This window comes from Corvus moneduloides, chromosome 2 (genome assembly GCF_009650955.1).
Source record: "Corvus moneduloides isolate bCorMon1 chromosome 2, bCorMon1.pri, whole genome shotgun sequence".
NCBI classification, from domain to species: Eukaryota; Metazoa; Chordata; class Aves; order Passeriformes; family Corvidae; genus Corvus; species Corvus moneduloides.
Genome location: NC_045477.1, coordinates 109,523,598 through 109,544,405, shown reverse-complemented (window position 1 = coordinate 109,544,405; position 20,808 = coordinate 109,523,598). Strand labels below are relative to the sequence as shown.

Here is a 20,808-nt window from a genome sequence, read left to right as displayed (position 1 = left end):
GCCGCCTGCCCTTCTGCAGTTTTTACAGCATCCAGCCCTCATCCCCAGTAGTTCATCAGATTTCATTTTAATTGCCTCCAGCACGGTAATGAGGGCAAGTGGAGCCTAAACTCTGGCTGACGATGCCTACACAACTCTCTGAGAGAGGAGGTCCTCCCTAGCCTGTCAAGCAGTAAAAGTAGTCTTGAGAACCTGGGGCCACATCATTGTGCTCTTTATTAAATCTTATTAAGCCTTATACTAACCCTTATACTTCTATATTATAAAAGTAATTCTCTAGAGTTGGACAGTGCCAAGCCAAGCAGATTTTGCCATACTGCAAGCATAGGAAAATTCTTCATCACTTTGGCTTTATTGGCTAACACCAATTGTCTTTAACAGTCAATCAATGTACTATGCAAGTAGAAAAATTCAAATGTACAGTAGACTGACCAGTAAATAAAAACCAGATTTAAAAGACTTAAACACAAAAGACCTCTTAAATCACTATAGTTCTGCCTCTTGAGTTGTCAGGCTTTTAACATTTCACTGACAGATACATATATATAAAACATTGTTATGAGATATACTTCCAAGCCTGTAATTCAATAATACTCAATGAAAAGTTATATGCAAACTCACCTGATTATTTGATAAATAATTCAACCAATTAGTGACATGATAGCGTTCCTACCTAAAGAATAGTGAAGTCCCCCTGCACAGGGTACGAGGCAGAGTTTTACAATGCAGCTCAGTTTTTTGGTCCTTCAGTGTCCAGACCCAGCTTGGACATCACTTATGTACCTAAGCAGTTTACACAGGTGAATAGCACAGCTGCCTTTTCAGAGAGCTAAGTCTTCCACAATATGATCAGCAGAAATACTGTCAGTATACAAGCTGGTGTTTTAGCATTTCAGGCTTAATCAAAAAAAAGGAAGACTAGACTAGATGAGACTAGACTAGACTAGGTTTCCATATTTCTAGGACCTGAAGAAGGAGGTATGGGACAGGAGTAGAGGCTGTTTCTTTATGTCTACACAGTAGAAAAATACCTCTTCAGATTTACAAAGGTAAAAATGTTTAATTCGTAGGTGACCCTTCCCCTCCTGGTCACTGAAAAAGAAGTAGATTACTGAGCTAAAAGGAAGAAACATTTCACAACATTACTGACAATTAAGTAAAATAACAATTTTAAAGCTCTGGGAAAAGGGTATATGTGGTGAAGGATTTGTTTGCATAGACAAAATAAGTGAACCTGAGGGCAACGCAGGAAGGCACTGCTGGTATAGACCCAGGAGGCACAATACAAAACCAAAACACAGCCAGGTGGTCTGATAAAACAGAGGCAATGGGAAGAGCCCTCATAAACCATCACTGATGTCTTGACTGTCTTTGATGATAAAAGTTTTAAGAAGTTGTTCAATTACCTTCTGCTTTGCTTTCCATATGGTACCTAAGTAGCTTATTCAAAGTGAACTGTAAATTGCATGATCAACTCTTTGGTTTGTGGTAAAAAGCAGCAGGTGAGGCAGACCAGGGTCCTTGTGTGGACACAGGCAAGACCTAAACCTCAGACACTGAGAACCTGAGTCAACAGCAAGGTTTTCCTGAACTGGGATACTACTGATGAATGTACCAGTCAGCAGTAAGGACTTCTGGCTTTCCTGGCACTGTGTGGGTGCTCTCTCAACTGCCAAAATCAGGGTACAAAATCTGGTCATACCCTCTCTTCCTCTCTCCTAGTGCATTGATCCCAAAACACCCATCTCCCTACTATCCCCCAGCCCAGAACCTGCCCCCTGCCTGCTGCAGGCGATGGCCTAGTGAGGATGAAAGAGTTTGGAGTGTTTCCTGTGCCGTTGGGAATATGCACACCACAGTTCAAAAATCCCTGGTATTAAACATGAAAGATGTGAACCTAGCAAGGAGCAGGAAGAGTGACATTTAAGGCAAGAAACATCAGAGATTTTAGAAAAAATTGCCATCCAGTATGGAGAAACAACTTCATAAATCACAGAATGACAGAATCTGTCCCACTGGAAAATAACCACAAGAGAGGAATTCTTGCAAATGCATTTCTGATTTGGGAGATAAAATTAGAAAACCCAAAGTTGACTGTTGTGAAACCATCTTTGCATAGTCCAGTAATTTAGAAAATTCAGGTAAGTGCTTGAATGGATGTCCTGACTTTTGTGAGGACAACAACCATATTGGTACTATCTTTAATGGGACCAGGATGTCAACCCTGAACTTTGTGCAGTTGATCCAAAGCAGCCAACATCAAGTCATGTCAGTGCTCATATGAACACAGTAATGAAGTCAGTACAGTACTCAATTAAGGAACTTTCTCATTAGCAGGCAAACAGTATCCCTTTGCTGAAGACCCATACCTGCTTGTTTGAGGAAAAGTTCTATGAAAATCCTGCCATCACAATTTATGTGAAAAGTACCTCCAGGAAAAAAATCTAGTAGTAGCAATTCAAATGATAAACTTCAATCCATGGAACTCAGGAAGTGAGTTGGCATGAAGGACGGAAAAATGCTTTCTTCTTAAGAAGACTTTGACTTTTTCAAGGAAAAAATTGATAAAAGAATGTTCTGGTCCCAAATCACAATATTTTGTTTCTGAAAAGTGGCAACAGAGCCTTGAGGACAGGAATGTCTGCTTCCTTCACTCTGGAAGGTAGTTTGAGATCCTGTCTTTCCCATAAATTATGCTTCCATTCTGTCCCCCTTCTTTCTAAAGACACGTAGGAAAATAACCCAATTTGCTTCAGTTACTTAGCTTCAATAAACCTTCCTCCACCATGATTGTTGGACAATCATAGAATGATTTGGGTTGTAAGGGGCCTTAAAGTTCATCTAATTCCAACCCCCTGCCATGGGCAGGGACACCTCCTTGCACTTCTACCAGGTTGCTCAGAGCCACATCCAACATGGCTCTGAACACTTCCAGGGATGAGGCATCCACAACTTCCCTGGGCAACCTCTTCCAGCACCTCAGCACCCTCACAGTAAAGAACTTCCTCCTGCTGTCTAATCCAAAACTACTTTCAATTTAAAGCCATTCCCCCTTCTCCTGTCCCTACATGTCCTTTTAAAAAGTCCCTCTCCATCTTTCTTGTAGACTCCCTTCATGTACTGAAGGCTGAAATTAGGTCACACCGAAGCCTCCTATTCTCCAGGCTGACCAATCCCAAGTCTCTCAACCTTTCCTCATAGGAAGGGTGGCCAATCCCTCTCATCGTCTTGGTGGCCTCCTCCCCCTTCCCTTGACCTGCTGCCCACACTGCTCTGGATGCAGCCCAGGACACTGTTGGTTTTCTGGGCTGCAAATGCCTGTTGCTGGGTCATGTCCAGCCTCTCACCCACCAGCACCCCCAAGTCCTTCTGGGCAGGGCTATTCTTGATCTGTTCATCCCCAGCTTTTGTTGATACCAGGAGCTGCCCATACCTGGGTGCAGCTGCTTGCACTTGGTCTCGTTAACCTCATGAGATTCCCATGGGCCACTTCTTGAGCTTGTCCAGGTCCCCTTGGATGCCATCCCATCCTACAGGTGTGGCAACCACACCACTCAGCTTGGTGTTATCTGCAAACTTGCTGAGGGTGCACTTGATCCCTTAATCTGTCATTAATGAAGATATTAAATGACACTGGTGGCAGTAAGGACCCCTGAGGGGCACCACTTGTGACTGATGTCCATTGAGACCCTGAGCCATTGACCATGACCCTCTGGATGTGACTGTCCAACCAAGTTCTTATCCAACAGTATGTGACCAATCATTGTAAAAAAGTTTGTCTTACTAACATTTCTGTACTGATAAAATTTAAGCATATAAAAAAAATATATTTTGTATATATATATATATATATATATATAAGTATATACACACAGAGACCAATATTGATTTGCGGGAATTAAATCAGTCTAAAGAAACTCCTTTTGAAATAATTACACCGTGTAAAAATGAAATAATGCACAAGGTATAAATATATGCCACTTATATAGGTACCTTTCTGTTAGGAAAAAAAGAGCTGTGTGTGCATCCTCCCCCACCTCCCCATCTGACCTCTCCCAGTAATAGTTATGTGTTAAAATCTTTCTGCTGAAATAAAAACTTTTCATTAATATTCTTAAAAATCAAATTGAAAACTCAACTGGTCTGTATTTTTAGTGTGTTTTTAAGTCCTCTACTCCTAAATTGCTCTTTTTATCCAGACAAGTCAAATGATGCTGGTACTCTGTTTTTCTGTCACATACTCTTTCCTTAAAATCACAAGTCATTCTGCCCCATCCAGAACATGAGGGCAAACATGCACACTACTTGCAATACCCTGTAAGACCCAGACACTATAAAATCCATCATTTAAATCTGGTATAGTATTTCTGGCTTAAAAAAATAAATGCAGATGAAGCTATCTTCAGCCCAAGGTAAAAACCATCCCCTGGGAAAAAACTGCCTACAGTGTAAACCAGAATAAATGCTGCAATATTTATGAGAATAGTGGTGCTGGGAATCCCCTCTGAGAGCCTCTGATTTTCACCATACATACATTTCACCATTCACCATATCATAAGATGTTCTAAAATTAGAAGAGGCCACAATCTGACAAGTATCCTTTATGTTTTAGTCCTACAGATGGATACCATGAGGTACTTTCTCAGCTTGAAACTGTTCCAAAACCAGAGGCACTAATCTGACATATTAAACTGAATTTATATAAAGTCTTGTGTCTTTACATCATGCCACATCATTTATGGCATGCTGGGCTGTGACAGCTTAAGTTATGAAAATGCAGTATCACACAGCAGATCAGAGCTGGCTTTATAGCAGGGCTCATGAATTTCTTCATCCAGAAAGAATAAATTTTGTGTGGGAACATTCTGCATAGAACCCCTGCAGAGCAATAGATTAAAACTGGATTTTAGCATTTACCTCTAGCTCAACTATAAATCAGGAATTAGAATTGATAATGGCAGTTATCCATCAACAGCAATGCAACTGCAGATGAACCGGAGTAGTTTTATGGTTAAAAGGAGTTACTTTTTATTATTATCCTTAAAGAAAAGCTCTTCTGTTTGGAATGTTCCTAGTCTCTACATAGGGAGTGATTAGATCCGTACAGATATCAGCATGGATCACAAAGATGCATTTGAAGTAACACCTCTCCAGATTCCAGACTGTTACTCTGACACTGTAGCAATGGGCTTGAGCAGTTCACATTGCAGACTCCTCCCAAGAGAAGAGCTGCAAGGGACAGCTACCAGAGCCGGCAGGACTCTGCCCCGCGGTTCATCGTCGTGTTCGCCGGGCAATGGAAAGCTTTACGGAACTCTTCAAAGTTGCTCATGGCTCCGATTACTCTGCAAAGAGAAAAGTGATGAGAAAAGTGATGGACATGCAGGTTGCCTTCTGTCAAACACTACAGGTCTGCAAGTGTTTCAGTGTTTTCACTTCAGGCTGAATTTTCAGGCTTTCACGTAATTTTTTCACAAATAAAACCGAAAGGTACAGAAGAAGGGCTCCCAGTTAATATGAAGAAAATCTTATTTTGTTTCATGCTTTGAGAAGCATCTTGCTTTGCTAGAAATGTGATGAAAAACAAATGCATTTTGTGATATCGTGCCCTTTAGAACAATTTTCTAATGTGACCCTTGGCAGCAGAGGTGGGAGATAAGCAGTAGCTGTGCTCAGTGGAATCCTTCTTCCAGCCCTGCCAGACAGCTGCAGGGCAGCAGGCAGGGGATGTAAGCACACACCGGGGTTGTGCTGGCAGTGGGGTTGTGCTGGCAGTGGTTTCATGTGGCTCTCAATTCTCGTAACAGCACGCTCTGTCCACCCACACCTACACACACCCACACCCACCCACTGAGTCCCTGGGACTTTGCAGTCTCAGGGGGCAATTAGAGACTCTTGTTGGGCAGCTCAGCCTTGCACCTATGAGCACCTCAACTCATCTGATATTTTGGAAATATATTTTCTGAGCCTTCTGCCCTGACCAGCTCCCAAGCCCTCTTGCTTCTACCACAGGTGGTGGGATACTGAAAGAGCAGCACATCCCTGCCTGACCCAAGCTGGACTATGTGTCTCCATCCCAGACTGGCCCCTTCAGGCATAGGGGAAGAGCTTGCTCTTTGCATGCAGTCATCCTTGGCTCCTGCTTTCATGTCTGCATTATGTGATGTGGTCAGAAACTATTATTTTACCTCTGCTAGATTGTGACTTTGTTGTTTGCTGCTTTTTCCTATGCTTTTAATCATCTTGTAATTTGCTAACCCGAAACTTGCAATGGTGTTACAAAGTTTCCTGAGTTACGAGCAGGAAAGTATCTACTGTGATATTAATTGTATACCTTTCCTTTGTTATGCTGTGAGGAGGCATTTTTCTATATTGCAGACAATCAGCTTCTCAGTGTAGCTCAGCATGGTAGAAAACGTTCTTATTACATTGATTAGACTTTCTGTAAGAAAATTTGCAGTCATCTGGCACAAAAATGTCTAAAGGTCAGTTTTGTAGGGAGGATTACCAAATGAGGTTAGGCTGCAAATAAGAAATACAGCTTTACTGTAAAAAAGCTGCAGATACATATTCAGGGACTGGAACAGCGAGAGCTGGTCATGCAGAACTGCTGCTGATGTTGGTGGGAGTTCTGCCTGCCATGCCAGGGATTTCAATCTGAAATTGGCATTCAAAAATAGCAAAGACACATGCTAATACTGAAAATCTGCCAATTAAAAAGAAATAAACCCAGAATTTATCCAATGAAAAGATCTTTATGTATGCATGCATGCCACTTTTCTACCCATGGTTTGATACTGCCACACATTAACTAAAATCAGAGTGGGCTGTCTGGATTTCATCCCACTGAATTACAGTAGAGACACCTTTCCCTAAGCAGGTCACCCTGGCCTCCCTTGGTAATCAATAGAAAGATATATTTGCAGAGTCTAAGTAATTTAAATTTATTACCTGCTGAAAGATTATTTTTATATATATTTAGTTCTAAAATGCCATTTCCTTTTTGACTGTGAAGAGAACCTGGTGTGAAACATTCAGATGCACACACCTGTGTTCAAGATGTGTTGCTCATTTCTATAGTTTTTATTGTTACCTTTTATGATTACTTTTAAAAGGGCTGTTTGAGCTTTTTGGACAGAAAGAGCTGTCAGCGTGGGAGCTAGCTGTATTGCAGTTATGCTCATAATGGTCTTGGGACATAAATGAAATCCAGTTGGGAGAAATAGATAATATAATTTGTTAGCCCAGCTGATATGATTTGCAAGAGAAGACAAGCACCAGTTCTTCAGTTTCAAAACAGAAGCCAGTTCTCAGTATCTCACTCAAAAACTAAGAAAAAGTTTTGTCTTTATTTTCTAGATCTCAAATTAATCGAAACGTCTCTGAAATTTTCTTTCATAGCTTGATGCCTTCAGGAGTTTTCCTAATAAATACTCTATCCCTAGAGTTCCCTGTATATTTTGAGATTTGCACCATCTCATGGGAATGTAGCTATGTAATGATTCAGAATATAAATATACATATAGGTAAATAAACCTGAGGACTTTAAAAGACAGCAAATGGTTATTTTTGCCAAAATCTTAACAAGAGTAGGAATTATGAAATTAATATCTCTGTAGGCTGAAGGTCAGCCTGATACTCCTGTCCTCATTGTCATTGTATTTTAACATTGTATTTTCAATGTTAAAAGGCACACAGATTTGCATACTGTACTACTTTTACCCTCACTAGCTGGTATAAGACTCTTTTAGTCAACAGAAACTGGTAGGATTCTCTAGAAGGCAAATAATCCACTGTATTGTATGAATCAGCTTGTGGAGTTAACTTCCTTTGTCCTTATAAAGAGGCAATGTAGTACTGCACCCAGTTCTTAGTTAAGTAGATGCAACCAACAGGAATCCCAACAAAACCAACATGTTATTGGTCACAAAAACTCTGTGAAGAAGCAGAGAAATAAACTCTGGCTTCCTAATTCTTATGTGGTTCCCCCCTTCCCGTGGCAGGGAGTTCATGAGTGTCTGTGGTGAGGGAAGCCTGGGGAAAGCCTTTTGGCAAGGACAGACACTCTCTGTTATGGCTGGACTGTCACTGCTCCTTCAAGAAAAGTGTCACTTGAATGCCAGCAGAAGAGTTTGGTCTTGAACTGAGCTTACAGGGCACATTTTGCCTTGCATTATCAATATAATTCAAGGTAGAGACTTATAAGCTTTCAATGAACTCAGACAGATTAAACCAAGGACCCTCCTTATATTCACTGTTTGCTAAACTAGAATTGCTTCGGGAAAGAGATAGATGAGGCATTTTAGGTACTCAGGCCATGATGACAGGACATCACAGGGATCACAGTGTGTTCTGGTTCAAATGCTTTTGAAGGTAGATGCAAGCTCCTCAATTTTACAGAAGACCATTTGTAATAGTGAAAGAAGCTAATAAAACCAATTCAATTTCCATCTAAACCAAGAGCACAGTCCAATTTTGTGTTTGCTCTTAACCCCCTTTTAAAATGCTAAATTTCTGCACTTCTGTTCTGCAGTGATTGATTCTGTATGTACACTGAGGAAATACTTTATTTGCACTACCTGAACTGAGGAGGGCTGTGAGCTCCAGTATATATTTGCTCCCTCGCCGATTCTGGTCTAAAGGAGTTGCATCTTACCTAATAAAATAAAAAAAACAGAAACAGGCACATTATCTGGGATGACTTTGTATGTAAAGCAAAATGTAAAGTCACTGTTCTTAAGATGCCTATTACTTATAGAATGCATAACATGGAAAGACACCATAAATTCCTACTTTGTTTCACCTTTGCCAATATGCAGTTTTCTGTTGGTATGTTCTCTTGTTTTTCAAACCCCCTGATGGATCCAGTGCCCACCCACTGTTTTTCTCTACACACACTTTCCCATCATCTAACCACAGTCACTTTACTAGTTCTTTTGAAGTTCTCTATAATGGTAGCTTGTCTTTCAGCTTGTGCTGCATCATCTCACACCTTAATAATTACCAAACATACTTCTTGGTCTCAAAGCTATGTAATGTGTATAAAAGGTACACATAATAATGCTTATCATCTACAATTGCAGCTATATTAGCTGGCATAGTTATTCCATGTTGGAACGTCAGTTTCTTTTTAAATTACACATTTTCCACATTTCCATCAGTGGTCCCCAGTTCCCTGCTCCTGATAAGATACTTACCCAAATCATAACTGACCACAAAACAGGGCAGATAGAATATTTGCACAACTGAATAATCCCTCTTACACTGTATCCATTGCATGAAAAATCTCCTTTAAACTGCCTCTACCTTACGTAAGTCTCTACATTAAATGTTCCTGTCAACAAAATCCTTTAAGCCAGATTGCCCAAAGGATTTCAGTGGACTTCAGTGCAATTTTTTCTGGCTAAGCACAGCTCTGACAGTTTAAATAAGGCTGTTGAGTGTCTTGAGCTCTGTGGATATGGGCTGAGCTTGAGGGTACCTTGCATACAGTGCTCTCACTGTGCATGTGCCTTCCCTGTGAGGGACCACTGGACGTATGATTCCTGCAGTGGTCCTATAAGGCCCCCAGATATTCCCTATAGATTCAAAATTTATTTGGAGAAAAAGTGCCACGAGGCGAAACTTAATTCAGCATAAATGACCAAAGTGGAATATTTTCTTTGCTCAATATTGTCAAACTGAAACAGCCATAGGCCCATAGACTGCTACACTGACTCTCAGCAGAGAAATTATTTTCGGCCAGGACTGCTTGCATTGGGTCTTGTTTTTTTTAGTTTGGCATGATTCATTCCTTCAACTGGTGGCAAAGTTTTATAGCCTGACTTTCCTTCTCATGTAGGGAGTTTGTCCCAATCTGGTTACCCAAATGAATAATTTCTGATCCTCTCCCTTGCTCTATGTTTTTCTAAAAAACTCGCATCTCTTATCAAAGTTTTGTTACAGCATATTTAGTGACAGATGGGAAAAAATAAACTAAGACTTTCTTCACTGCTGCTTATTTTCCTTGAACAACGTACACAGTAACAAATGGTGGTGGGACACTTTTAACAGGAGTTTGTGGTGGAAGCAGTCATAAACTGCTGTGTATTGCAAGCACCAGGAATCTGGGAAGTTAAAATTGAAGGAGGTTGAGGAGTCAATATATGCAGGAAGACCCTTTTAGTGGAGGGAAGTAGAAAGAAGAAAGAAAGTTTCTGTGACAACACTGTGCAAAACCAAGAATATTTTCAGCAGTACTGGCACCATGGGTAGTTGAGGACAAAGAGGGAAAGAAAAAGAAATAATTATTGTGGGAGAAGTCTCTGCTTATACTCTCAAAAGTCTGTGTTTGGGTGATGCAGATTGTTGAAACCAGGCAGGCTCATATCTGCACTGCACATTGTTCCGGTTAACACATGGGGATTTGAAACACATTTGCACTACTCACATGGGCATAACTGAGAAAGAAAAGCTGGTTGTGTGTGAACTCAAGGCCTGGCAGTAAAGGCTCTTCTTCTCCTCCCCTCTTTTCTGTAATCCATTTCCTGTATGCCTGATAAGAAAGAGATACTAAGTGCCTTTCAGCAACATGAAGATTACCACAACTTCTTTTTCTTTTTTTAATAATATGATGTTTCAGATATTTTTCATCTACTTACCCTGAAAGCTTCTCGCAGACCTCCATTGTCTGCAATGTTTTCTGCCAAAGTCCTCTTCCCTTTCACCTTGGCAGAATGAAAGAACATCAGTCATTTGACCCATTTCTGAACTTCCTACTCGATCAACTTCAAAAAGAGGAGAAAAAGTAAAACAAGGCAAGAACAACCTCAGTCAATTTCATCCATCTTTGGTTAAGAAAACTGGGTTTCAATGTGAAAACTGCCAGTAAAAAATTTTCTGTGATGAGTTATCCTGGCTCTGGCCCTAGATCTCTGTAGCACAAAATATGGCAGATAGAATGCACTTAAGAATCCAGTCTTTGAATACAATCTTTGAGCTGAGTGTCAGTAATTTTCCCCTAAGGACTGTTTATATCTGGTGACATGTGAGATCCAGTAGCCTCTTTCTTAAACTTTTATCTAAAAGGTTATATTTATTTCTCTACATAACTCTCAATATACTACTGGGATGCTAAAATAACTTCTAAGTCATAACACAAATAACTGTAATTAAAAATAACTGTCAGAGACAGAATCAAAATTGATAGTACATTCAATGCTCTAAAAATATCTGCAAAGGAGATTCCTGTTGTTTCTCCTGGGTATTGATTCCAAGATCAGGAGCAATAGCAACCAGAACATGTTGTTGGAAACAGCTCTATATAAACTTTGTGAGGAAACTGGTCTCCTGGCATTACCAAGTGCAGTATCATTACAAAGAAATCCTAATTTCTGCTGAAGTAGCATTATCTCTACTCACCCAGCCTACTAAGGTCTTTGTGTTACCAACTGTAATTGTAATTAAGCAGTTTTACTCTCTCCTGTGCCTCAAATAGGCAAGATAATTGAGCACAGTTTTGAGCAGGGCTCTGAAGGTCAATGCTGGCTGCAGCCATCAGCTCTCCTGTGCCACAGGGATCAGTAGGGTAGGGTTGGCATCAGGACTCAGTTTCAGGATGGCAAAAGATGGGAAAATGGAGAAGAAGAGGTAAAAAGACCAAGGGAATCGCCAGGTACTTGTGCTCAGCCCCACACTCGGTGCAGATGAGCACCCAGATTGTACTCGGGACATCTTACTCGATGCCTTGGGTACAGTGTTACAGGAAAAATGGGAGCCACGGAGGAAAGTGCAACCCTTTCCTGCTAGCTCTCCCCTGCCCTCAGGAGGCTGGAGATGGAGGTGAGAGAGAAGCTTTTAGGACAAAAGGTGCTGGGACAGCAGGGAACAGGCACACATACCAGCTGCCTTTTCCCTGGCCTTCCTACTCGCACATTTTCTTCGCAGTGGGCTTGTGACAGAGACTGACTTAGAGCATAAGATGAGAGTAACCTAACAGTGGCACAGGGCCACAGGTCATCTGAAAAGTGGAAGAAGTCTTTCTGCTGATCTCAGGCAGCTCTGGATCAGGTATTTGAGACTACTCTGCCCAGACAGTTTGTGGCAGGGCAGGGACCACGATAAGCCCTTTATTCAATGAGATGACTTTATGTGATTATTGCACTCTGAAGCTATTTCTATATCCACTTTTTCTTTCATTAGGCTTCTGTTCTGGAGACATTTTTATTGCATACTAGATGAAAAGGAAGAAGAATAAATAGGTTTCTTGATCCATGAAAAATATTCATTTAAGGGTAAAAAACCTGCAGAATATTGATGTAAATGACAGAACAAAATGACAATAAAAAAAAGGTCTTTGCTTGCATAGCTCTTCATGCAAAAGCTATAAAATATGACAGAAAATTGGAAGATTCTTCTATCCTTTAAGAAGTGCTTTCGGTTATCCTGTGGAAATAGAAGGAATGGGATGACAAGGCTGTGGGTGATAGGATCTCTCCAGTAAGCCCATCCATGGACTTCAAAGGCAGTATCTACACTGGAGAGGAAATTCAGACCTACCTCATCTCAAGAGACAGTGGAAAAGGCAAAGGGGATGGCCAAGCCAACGGCAGAGACATGGGAAGGGCTCAGCCCCATCCTTGGGGAAGCTTTTATTGATCTTCGAGTGGCATTTTTGTAATGACAGTTTTTGTCCTACAGATATTCAGGAATGAGCCTGAGAATTTTGATTTGTAACTTAGCTTATTATGAAGTATTTAAAGTCTGAGTCGCTGGACTTCAGACTGGACCACAATACGGCTTTGTTATCTCCAAGACCAGCACAAACAAGCCTGGGAAAAGTGCTAGAATTGTTGATGAGCATTTCATGTGGCCTTGCTATTCTGAAAAGGTAAAGATGTAATAGTATTTCTAAAATGTAGGTAGAGGTGTTAGAATTGAGTGGGGACTGGAATATGTGTTTTATCCTGGAAACTAAGATTACAGTTGTGTCCCAGACAACATTACTGGAATTTCAGCTATTCATTTCTGAAGGTCTGCAATTTATCCTGTTTATCCTCATTTTGGACACACAAATACATCTACACATTTTCAGGGAAGCCCATACCTCTGACAGACAATGAAACAGAAACCATTCCCTTGCACTTTCTTTCTCAATCCTTTTCTAGGAGCTACTGCTATCATATTCCCTTGATTAAACATACAAATGGGGTCTGTGTGCACACACGGAAGAAATAGCAAGAGTTGAATATGAAATAAAGTAGGGCTTATGCATCCATTTTATAGCTGCAATAAATAACAGGCAGAATTGTTAAAGGAATCTATAAAACATGCTATTATATTCTTTCTAAAAGAGTGATTGCTCAGTTTTCATTACAAACCTCATCTTGAGAAGACATTTAACGTGCTCACAATAATTAGACCAGCCCTGCTGAGTGGCTTCATCCTCTTCCTCTGATTCCAAAAGGATGTGAGGGATTGAAATGGTTTAACCCCATCACCAGAGTGTGGGTAGTGGTATTTGACCAGACTAATCAAACCTGACAGACAATTTTTAACACAATTATTCACCTCAAAAAATCATTTGTTGTGAGAAATGAAGTTGGTAGTCTAATATTCCAATACATTGGGATTTATAAAAAGAGAACTTTAAAAAAAAAAAAAAGGGGGCACAACAACACAAACTCCTCATGTACCACTATTTTCAGTCACTGGTGGTTTACATACGTGTAAGCCAGCTTGCTTCCAGTAGTAATTGTTGTACTGATTAATCATGCATTTTGTTTTCTCCTTAAATTTTTCTTCAGAGTCAGTTGTCCACCAAGGGTCTAAATTTCCATTTTTGTCATATTTCCGACCTCAAAAAGGAAAGAAAGAAAACAAATTTTTTTGCAGGAGAAAACTTTTACAATTTAGGAATTTATCACCTGCACAGAAATGAGAGGTGAATGTTCTCATGTAAGTGTGTTTACAAAATGAGTAGGATCAGCGATCAAAATCTTTAACTCCGTGAAATCAGCAGTGAAAAGTTGTCGTTCTATTTATTGTCAGAATTTCCATTTGCAGAAGAAGATAGTAATGACTAACAAGTTCAGCAGTACATTTTATAATTACATAGTGTAAGACACATTTAGCTTTCTTGCAAGTGTAATTGTATTTTTCATCCTCAGACCATATGTCTTTGATTCTGAAAATGTGATGATAACTAATTTATTATTAATTCTTCACTTGATCAGGAACCCAATCCATTTCATGCAAACTTCTGAAGTTTCCGTGTTTGATTTTGGAGCAAGACCAGAACATTTAAACCCTATCCATGGAAACAGGGAGGATATATACATCCCATTGCCCAGGCTGATGGTTACAGCAGTGCCTCATGGAAGTTTCACCCTCAGGTCCCTGCTCCCTGTCATTTGTAGGAGAGTATTTAGTCTCCATCATGACTCCAGCCAGTCAGACACAAGACATGTTTGGACTTTACTGAGAGCATGTTTAGCTGCCCATGTGGATGCAGCCTTGCTCTGTGATTTGATTCTTCTTTGCAACTGCAGGAGAGAGAGGTAAGGATCAATACAGGCATAATACCAAGTACTGAAGATGTTTTATTTCATGCTTTTATTTCTTCTTTTTTTCCTCTGTGTATTATCTTGTTCAAGATGACAAATTCCTAGAGATGTATTTATTTCTATATTTGGAAGGGAAGAGCCTGGCAAGAAGTAGGGGTCTGCTTAGGGAATCAAACCTTAGGTTCCTTTCTGACTGGCAGGAGACAAGAGGGAGATTAGGTACTCACCTACACAAGGTGGGAGTTTATGAAATAAAATGTCTCCATTCTGGAGTGATTGTTGACACAAAATATTGTAGAGCAGTGCCAAAAAGGATACCAGGACACAAGGCTTTCTTTTCTTTTTTCTTCTCTTTTCTTTTCTTTTACTACACAACATAAGCAAACTCAAAATTGCTGCTAGGAGGAGGAGGTTCAGGTTTCTTTCTCCCTGCACCTCCCTCCTCTCCCCCTCCCCTCACTTTCTCTCAGAAGCCCAATTTTTAAAAGCACCTTACTGAGACAGCCAAACCTAGATAGTGGCAATGCCTCACTCTACCCAGCTTGTCAGGACAATTGGATTGATATTTTCTGACCATTCTTCTTTTTCCCCTCTCTCTCTTTTTTGAATTTAATTTTAACATTTTGCAACACCTTTTCTGCATCACTATTGTTCCAGTATTGTATTTTAAAACTTTTGTAATTATCTTTTGAAAAAGATACCTGAAATGAAAAGTTTTCTTGGAAGTAATTTTTATCAATCAGAAATTATCCTTTTGCCCTTCCCACTCCCCCCATTAGGACTTTCAGAATCTGTTGCTGATTTAGTTTTCATTCAAGACAAACAGAAGGAATCAAGCTTGTGGCATTTCTTACCAAATAAAATCCAATTCAGAGAAGCAAGATTCCATGTAAATAAATCTAATAAATACAAGTTGATAATTTTTTCACGCAATTCAGCACCATTAGAACACCCAAAACAATAAAAACGCTACAGCATGTACAAGTCAGCTTTCTAATCTGTCAACTCTGTAAATAAAAAAGTTATCAACATGCAGTCAATCACTCACCATTGCTATCAAATCCATGAGTAAACTCATGGCCGACAATCACTCCTATGGCACCATAACTTAATGACCTGTAACACAAAGAACCAGTTTCCTCAGGAAGTGTTCACAGTCATGAACATTAATGGACAAAAGACCTCAGGAAATATCATTATTGATTTTAAAAGGGGGTGAGGAGGCAGGGGACTATGGGTCTAAAAATCACACCTATACAATTTGGACTTAAAGATGTTGAAGCTCTTAACTCTTTTAAAAGCAACATTTAATCTAAAACTTTGAAAGCATTGGGCTGGTTCACTCTTCCAACCAAATTCCTTATCAGCATCGTATGAGCTCCAAATGTCTCCCACAGCTGACTGCATTCTGTATATTCTGACAGGGAACAGGACACAGTTACAGCTATAACTACTCTGAAACAAAGACTATATTTTGTAAAGCATTAACAGATCTCCATTCAGTTTTAAAAAGAAAGGTCACATAATTCCCTTGCACCTGCCCTGGAATAGGAAATGATACACAGTCGGACCTAAGGCACCCGGGAAACAGAGTAAAAAGAAATATTTTGTATTCCTGATTGACAATTAATTATATCTTCCTTATTATATCCCAATAAACATGCTTTTGGGAGAAACAGAGATGAAAGAGGGAAAGGCTAAGGGCTTTTTTACATCAAAAGCAGTGGATATCATGGGGGTAGGTGATCTACCCAATGCATCTTTCATTTGTTGAGTTGATTTTTGTGATTTTATTTATTTCATTATTGAGATGCTACACTTCAAAGCAGCTTATAGTATTTCTAACACATCGTATTGAAATAGAAGAAAGGCAGAGGGTTTTGAAATAACATGTTATTATTGGACCTAATGATCCATAATGCACTAATTGCTCATCTCAGTCAGGCCCAAAAGGTATTATATCATTTAATTCCCTCTGCTCCTACGAAAATCCTTCCCTTTGTTTTTTTGTTTCCTGAAAGGTACTTTGCATGTGCTAAAATCTTCCCTACTGTTTTTTAGCCCAAGTACTGTTACAAACCTTCTCTAAGAAATGCAGGTTAAAATGATACATTTCAGCAATGGAAATATCGTCCTTTTGTGTGACAAATTTGTAATCTTGTGTAGCACACAGTGATAATTACCCCTAATAAATGCACTATGTAAGACTTGTTTTCCACATCTGAACTAAAGGGGTTATGCAGGTTCTTTTGCAGCTGGAGAAGTGAAAAAACAATGGCACAAAACAGGTAAAGAGATCGAGAAGAACCAAGCCCTATTACTAAATACATCTTATTTTTCCTCTAAGGTTCTTCGTCACCATGAGTGACAGGACAAAGAACAGGTTGGTGTTCTGGCACTCCTACAGCTTTCCTTAGCTCCAAAACATTGGGTGAAGTTTGCAGCAAATTTTGGCTTTGAATCTGTGAACCCCCTTCAGCATTTTGTCCAGCTCAACAGCATTTATTGCCATAAATTTTCCCAGCTCTGTTCGTGCTTTTCATTTCTGGGCACAGTAGGACATAGATGGAAGGGATTAGGTGCAGTCCAGCAGATACCATATTAAAGGGGAACTTTCTGGGACTGGGGAGGCTCAGAGAACTGTAAGGAAGCTATGAGATCAGGTAGTTTGAAATCTCTATTTCAATATATCTGGCACTGAAGGCTCATAACTGTGAATGATGGCATTTGAATGTTATTTAATGTACTGAGATGTAAAAGTGATAACTAAGCTTCCCTTTATGAAAATAGACATAGCTGGTTTTTGGTGGTTGCGCTGGAACTGTTCACTAAAACGCCACTAAATGTTAAATATTTGCTAAAACAGTTTTTCAGCAAGCACTGGTGACTTTTTGATGGTTTGTCTGTTCCACTGCCATGTACTGTTTCTTCTAAGCAGACAGAAAACATCCAGAATATTTCAAGGACAAAAGCAATTGGTTGTCTGATATAAACCAGCCACATTTGTTTACTAAATTTCATTTTGATACGTACTCAAGCAAAACCAATTTAAGCTAAGGTAACCTTTAAAGAAGAGAGATGAGCAAAGTATAACACTTTGAAAGAACCACAATTTTATCACTATGGCAGAAGGTCAGAATACAGAGAAATCTCTTCAGAAAGCAAAGCTGGAAACAGATCTGCAATAACTGTAACAGGAAAAAAGTTCACCTTAACAAGAAAGGACTTTCTTCTATCCCCAATTACCACTTACAAAGTCACCTGGCCCACAAGAATTCTCTTTGAATTCAAATTAATTTGTTCCTAAATTGAACGTCTTTCTACATATATTGCAAAATTTCCTGTTTACAAGGACATAATCCAGATTGGATGATGGCAAACACAAAATGTTCAGAAAGTTTTACAAAGATTTATTAAGGATATGTTTCACCAGTAACTGGCTTTATATAACTGCAAAATAACTTTCAGAAACTGCCATCAGAAACTTTTCATGGTCTTATCCTGCCCTAAAATAGAAAGCTATTGAACTGCACAAAAGCAGTGATTTTTCAAAATTAAATGTATGTGACCTATAATTACCCTTCCTCAGCTACACTGGCACATGCTCAGGCAATCTCAGGCAATCACTTATGCACATGAAGATATTCTCAGGCACCTCAACAGGCACAGACAAGGGGCCACTGCTAATCTTAGATATTAGCAGAAAGTGAACAATAAACTGATAATAATTGGCTTCTTGGGGTATTCAGTTCTGTTCAGGAAGTGTTAGTTACCTGATTTACAATTCCTTTTAATACCTGCCATGTGCACACTGCTGCATCTGCATGCTGTAGCATTGAAACACTTCCACTTGGGTGCACTTAATTAGCAATTCCTGCGAGAAGTCAGTCATCAGTTTAAGACAACAGCAACACATATGGCTCCCAAGGGTAAGAAAAAGTATCTCACAAAGCAGCACTTCTCAAAGTCAGTTCTTCCAGTGGAAAAACCAGGATACAGCAGGAGAGAACACACAACCCAAGGGCCAAGTTTGCCCTGCAGAAAGACAACACAGTTTTCCCATGCACTCACTACCTTTTGGTTGCCTTCAGCACTGCAGCCTTCTCTGCCATGCCCTCTTCTTCACCTATATATGTTTGCAATAACTTCCCCTGTTTTTCCTCATTTCTAGGTGGATGAAGTTCCCTGGTGCAATACTTACCTAGGATACTCTGTTCCCCAAAAGAAAGGCTTTTGAAGTTCTCCTGCTGGGAATCCTGCAATTGAAAAAAAAAAATATAATAAAAAAGTGAGGCCAATTCAATACAGCTGAATTGCTGTCACAATGCCCAAGGGTTTAGATTTTATGACCTCATTTGTTTGGTTTCAGAAGGTTTTGCGAGGGGAGCTTTCCCTGGGGTGGTAGTTTCAGACTGCAATGTAGAGGATCTTGGAGAGGCAGCAGAGATGCTGCCACACGCTCGTCTGAGTAAGCACACGTGTTCCTGTGAAAAACACACCTCCTGTTTCCTATGAAGAATACTGGATTACCCTCAGATGTGCCGACAGATCAACAGACAATACATAGGTAAAGTGCAAGAAGAATTAAAATAGTGTTAGCTTAGTGAGGCTTCAGTGCAGCAAGAAACATGAAAGTGGTAAAATGTAAGCCTAATTCTATTTAGTCTATGAAAAACAAAGGTAAATGAGCATGCTTAGGCACTTCTGTAAAGGAAAACTGTAGATTATTAAGGCTGTAGGGTCAGTCTAGCTACAGATATTACCTGGCTGTTTCTGGTAGACTAACCAGTTGCCAAAAAAACATCAGTGGAAACACTCTGGCGAGTGATGATCTACTGATGTTTCACATAGGAATCAAAATTGTTCCTCAAAGTCACATGTCTATTTTTAATTCCAGGGTGACATTTCAGTGCCAGGATACTGAAGACAGTGGAGCTGCACATGGTAAAAATGTAACAGCCCAAAGAACTGCTAAATAGAACATACACCCATGGTCAAAATTCTTACATGATGGTGAAAAGTGCCATCCTTCCAGGCCCAGATGTGGAATTTACTGTCTTGTGTCACAAACTCCCATCCATAAAGCACAGGCATACACCTGCTTTGAAGCTTAACCCACATGGTCATCACCTTGTTGAGGAAGAACCAGTTTCCTCAGGTGACTCACTTGTCTTCCCAGGAGCTGCTGCTTCACCCTATGGGTCTCTCTTCAAGAAATCACCTGAATGCTCAGATCAATACAAAAACAAATTCATTTAATTCTAACCCTATTCATTTTTTTTGTGGATATATTGGACATAGATTTCTTTATATCTGAGATAAGTTTTCAGGCAAGATCGTTGTTCTTTCCTTACAAAGTCTTTAAAAAACTTACTTTGAAATGAAAAAAAGAAAAAAGAAAAGAAAAAAAAGAAAAAACCAAAACCCCAAAACCAAAACCAGTATGCTGAGTGTAATTCATGCCAAGTGATATGGCACAAGGCATGTCCTCTTGGCCTGCCCAGCTGCTTTTTGATGTTGCTTCTCCATGGCTGCCATCATTCCCTATCTGCAATTAGCTTACAAAAAATGTGGGCTTCAAATTTATTTTCTGAATGTTGTTTGGGGTTTTATTCTTACTTCTCCAGATGTTGTTTTATTGTTTCAAGCATGGTATTATTTTCTTTTCCAGCACTACAGACCAAAATTTAACCAGTGTCAAGGACAAAGTTTTCCTGATCTAACTCTCCTTGCCTCCCAGTGCACAGAGAAGATTATTTATGATGCATGTTTTTAAACATTTTAAGCAGCAATGGTACACTCATACAACCTAATGAAAATTCCTTGTTAGGCCTTAAGTTAAAAGCTGTGTTTAGAGCTGAAAATCCTATCTGAACTGGTTCTCTCCAAACACCGAATCTCAGAAGAGGTTTTAGAATGCTTAAGTTCTACTAACTCTAAATGATCCTATCCCCACAACAACAGGTGAGAGGAACTGTGGCCAAAATGAACAAATGAGCCCATACTGAAGGCAGTATGAACGAAATCATGTCTAATGATCACACAATCCTGTGTGCCTGTCCCTGCACCAAGAGGCTATCAAAATCTTTTTAAGGAGCTGCAGTTTTTATGTCCAGGTATAGACTTGTGTAGTGAATTTGCACTTGTCTGCAGTAGAGGTAATATACATTATTTACAGCAAATTAGGTGCAAATCTTCACTCAGGCTTATCCATCTACACTAAATGTGTCTTTGTAGAACATTGCTGAAACACAGTCAGCTGTGA

General features: G+C 39.7%; 1 protein-coding gene across 1 annotated transcript in view; it reads right to left on the bottom strand.

The window, feature by feature from the left end:
* Positions 1-4,126: 4,126 nt before the first annotated feature.
* Positions 4,127-20,808, bottom strand: part of PHEX (phosphate regulating endopeptidase homolog X-linked) — a 99,290-nt gene continuing 82,608 nt past the window's right edge. Inside the window, exons 16-22 of the mRNA XM_032100815.1 lie at positions 18,745-18,799; positions 15,592-15,659; positions 13,705-13,835; positions 10,641-10,706; positions 10,430-10,534; positions 8,580-8,656; positions 4,127-5,345 (exon numbers count right to left, since the gene is read on the bottom strand). Coding sequence (XP_031956706.1) covers positions 5,243-5,345; positions 8,580-8,656; positions 10,430-10,534; positions 10,641-10,706; positions 13,705-13,835; positions 15,592-15,659; positions 18,745-18,799 — 605 coding nt within the window. The 3' untranslated portion in view covers positions 4,127-5,242. The remainder of the gene's footprint in view (positions 5,346-8,579; positions 8,657-10,429; positions 10,535-10,640; positions 10,707-13,704; positions 13,836-15,591; positions 15,660-18,744; positions 18,800-20,808) is intronic.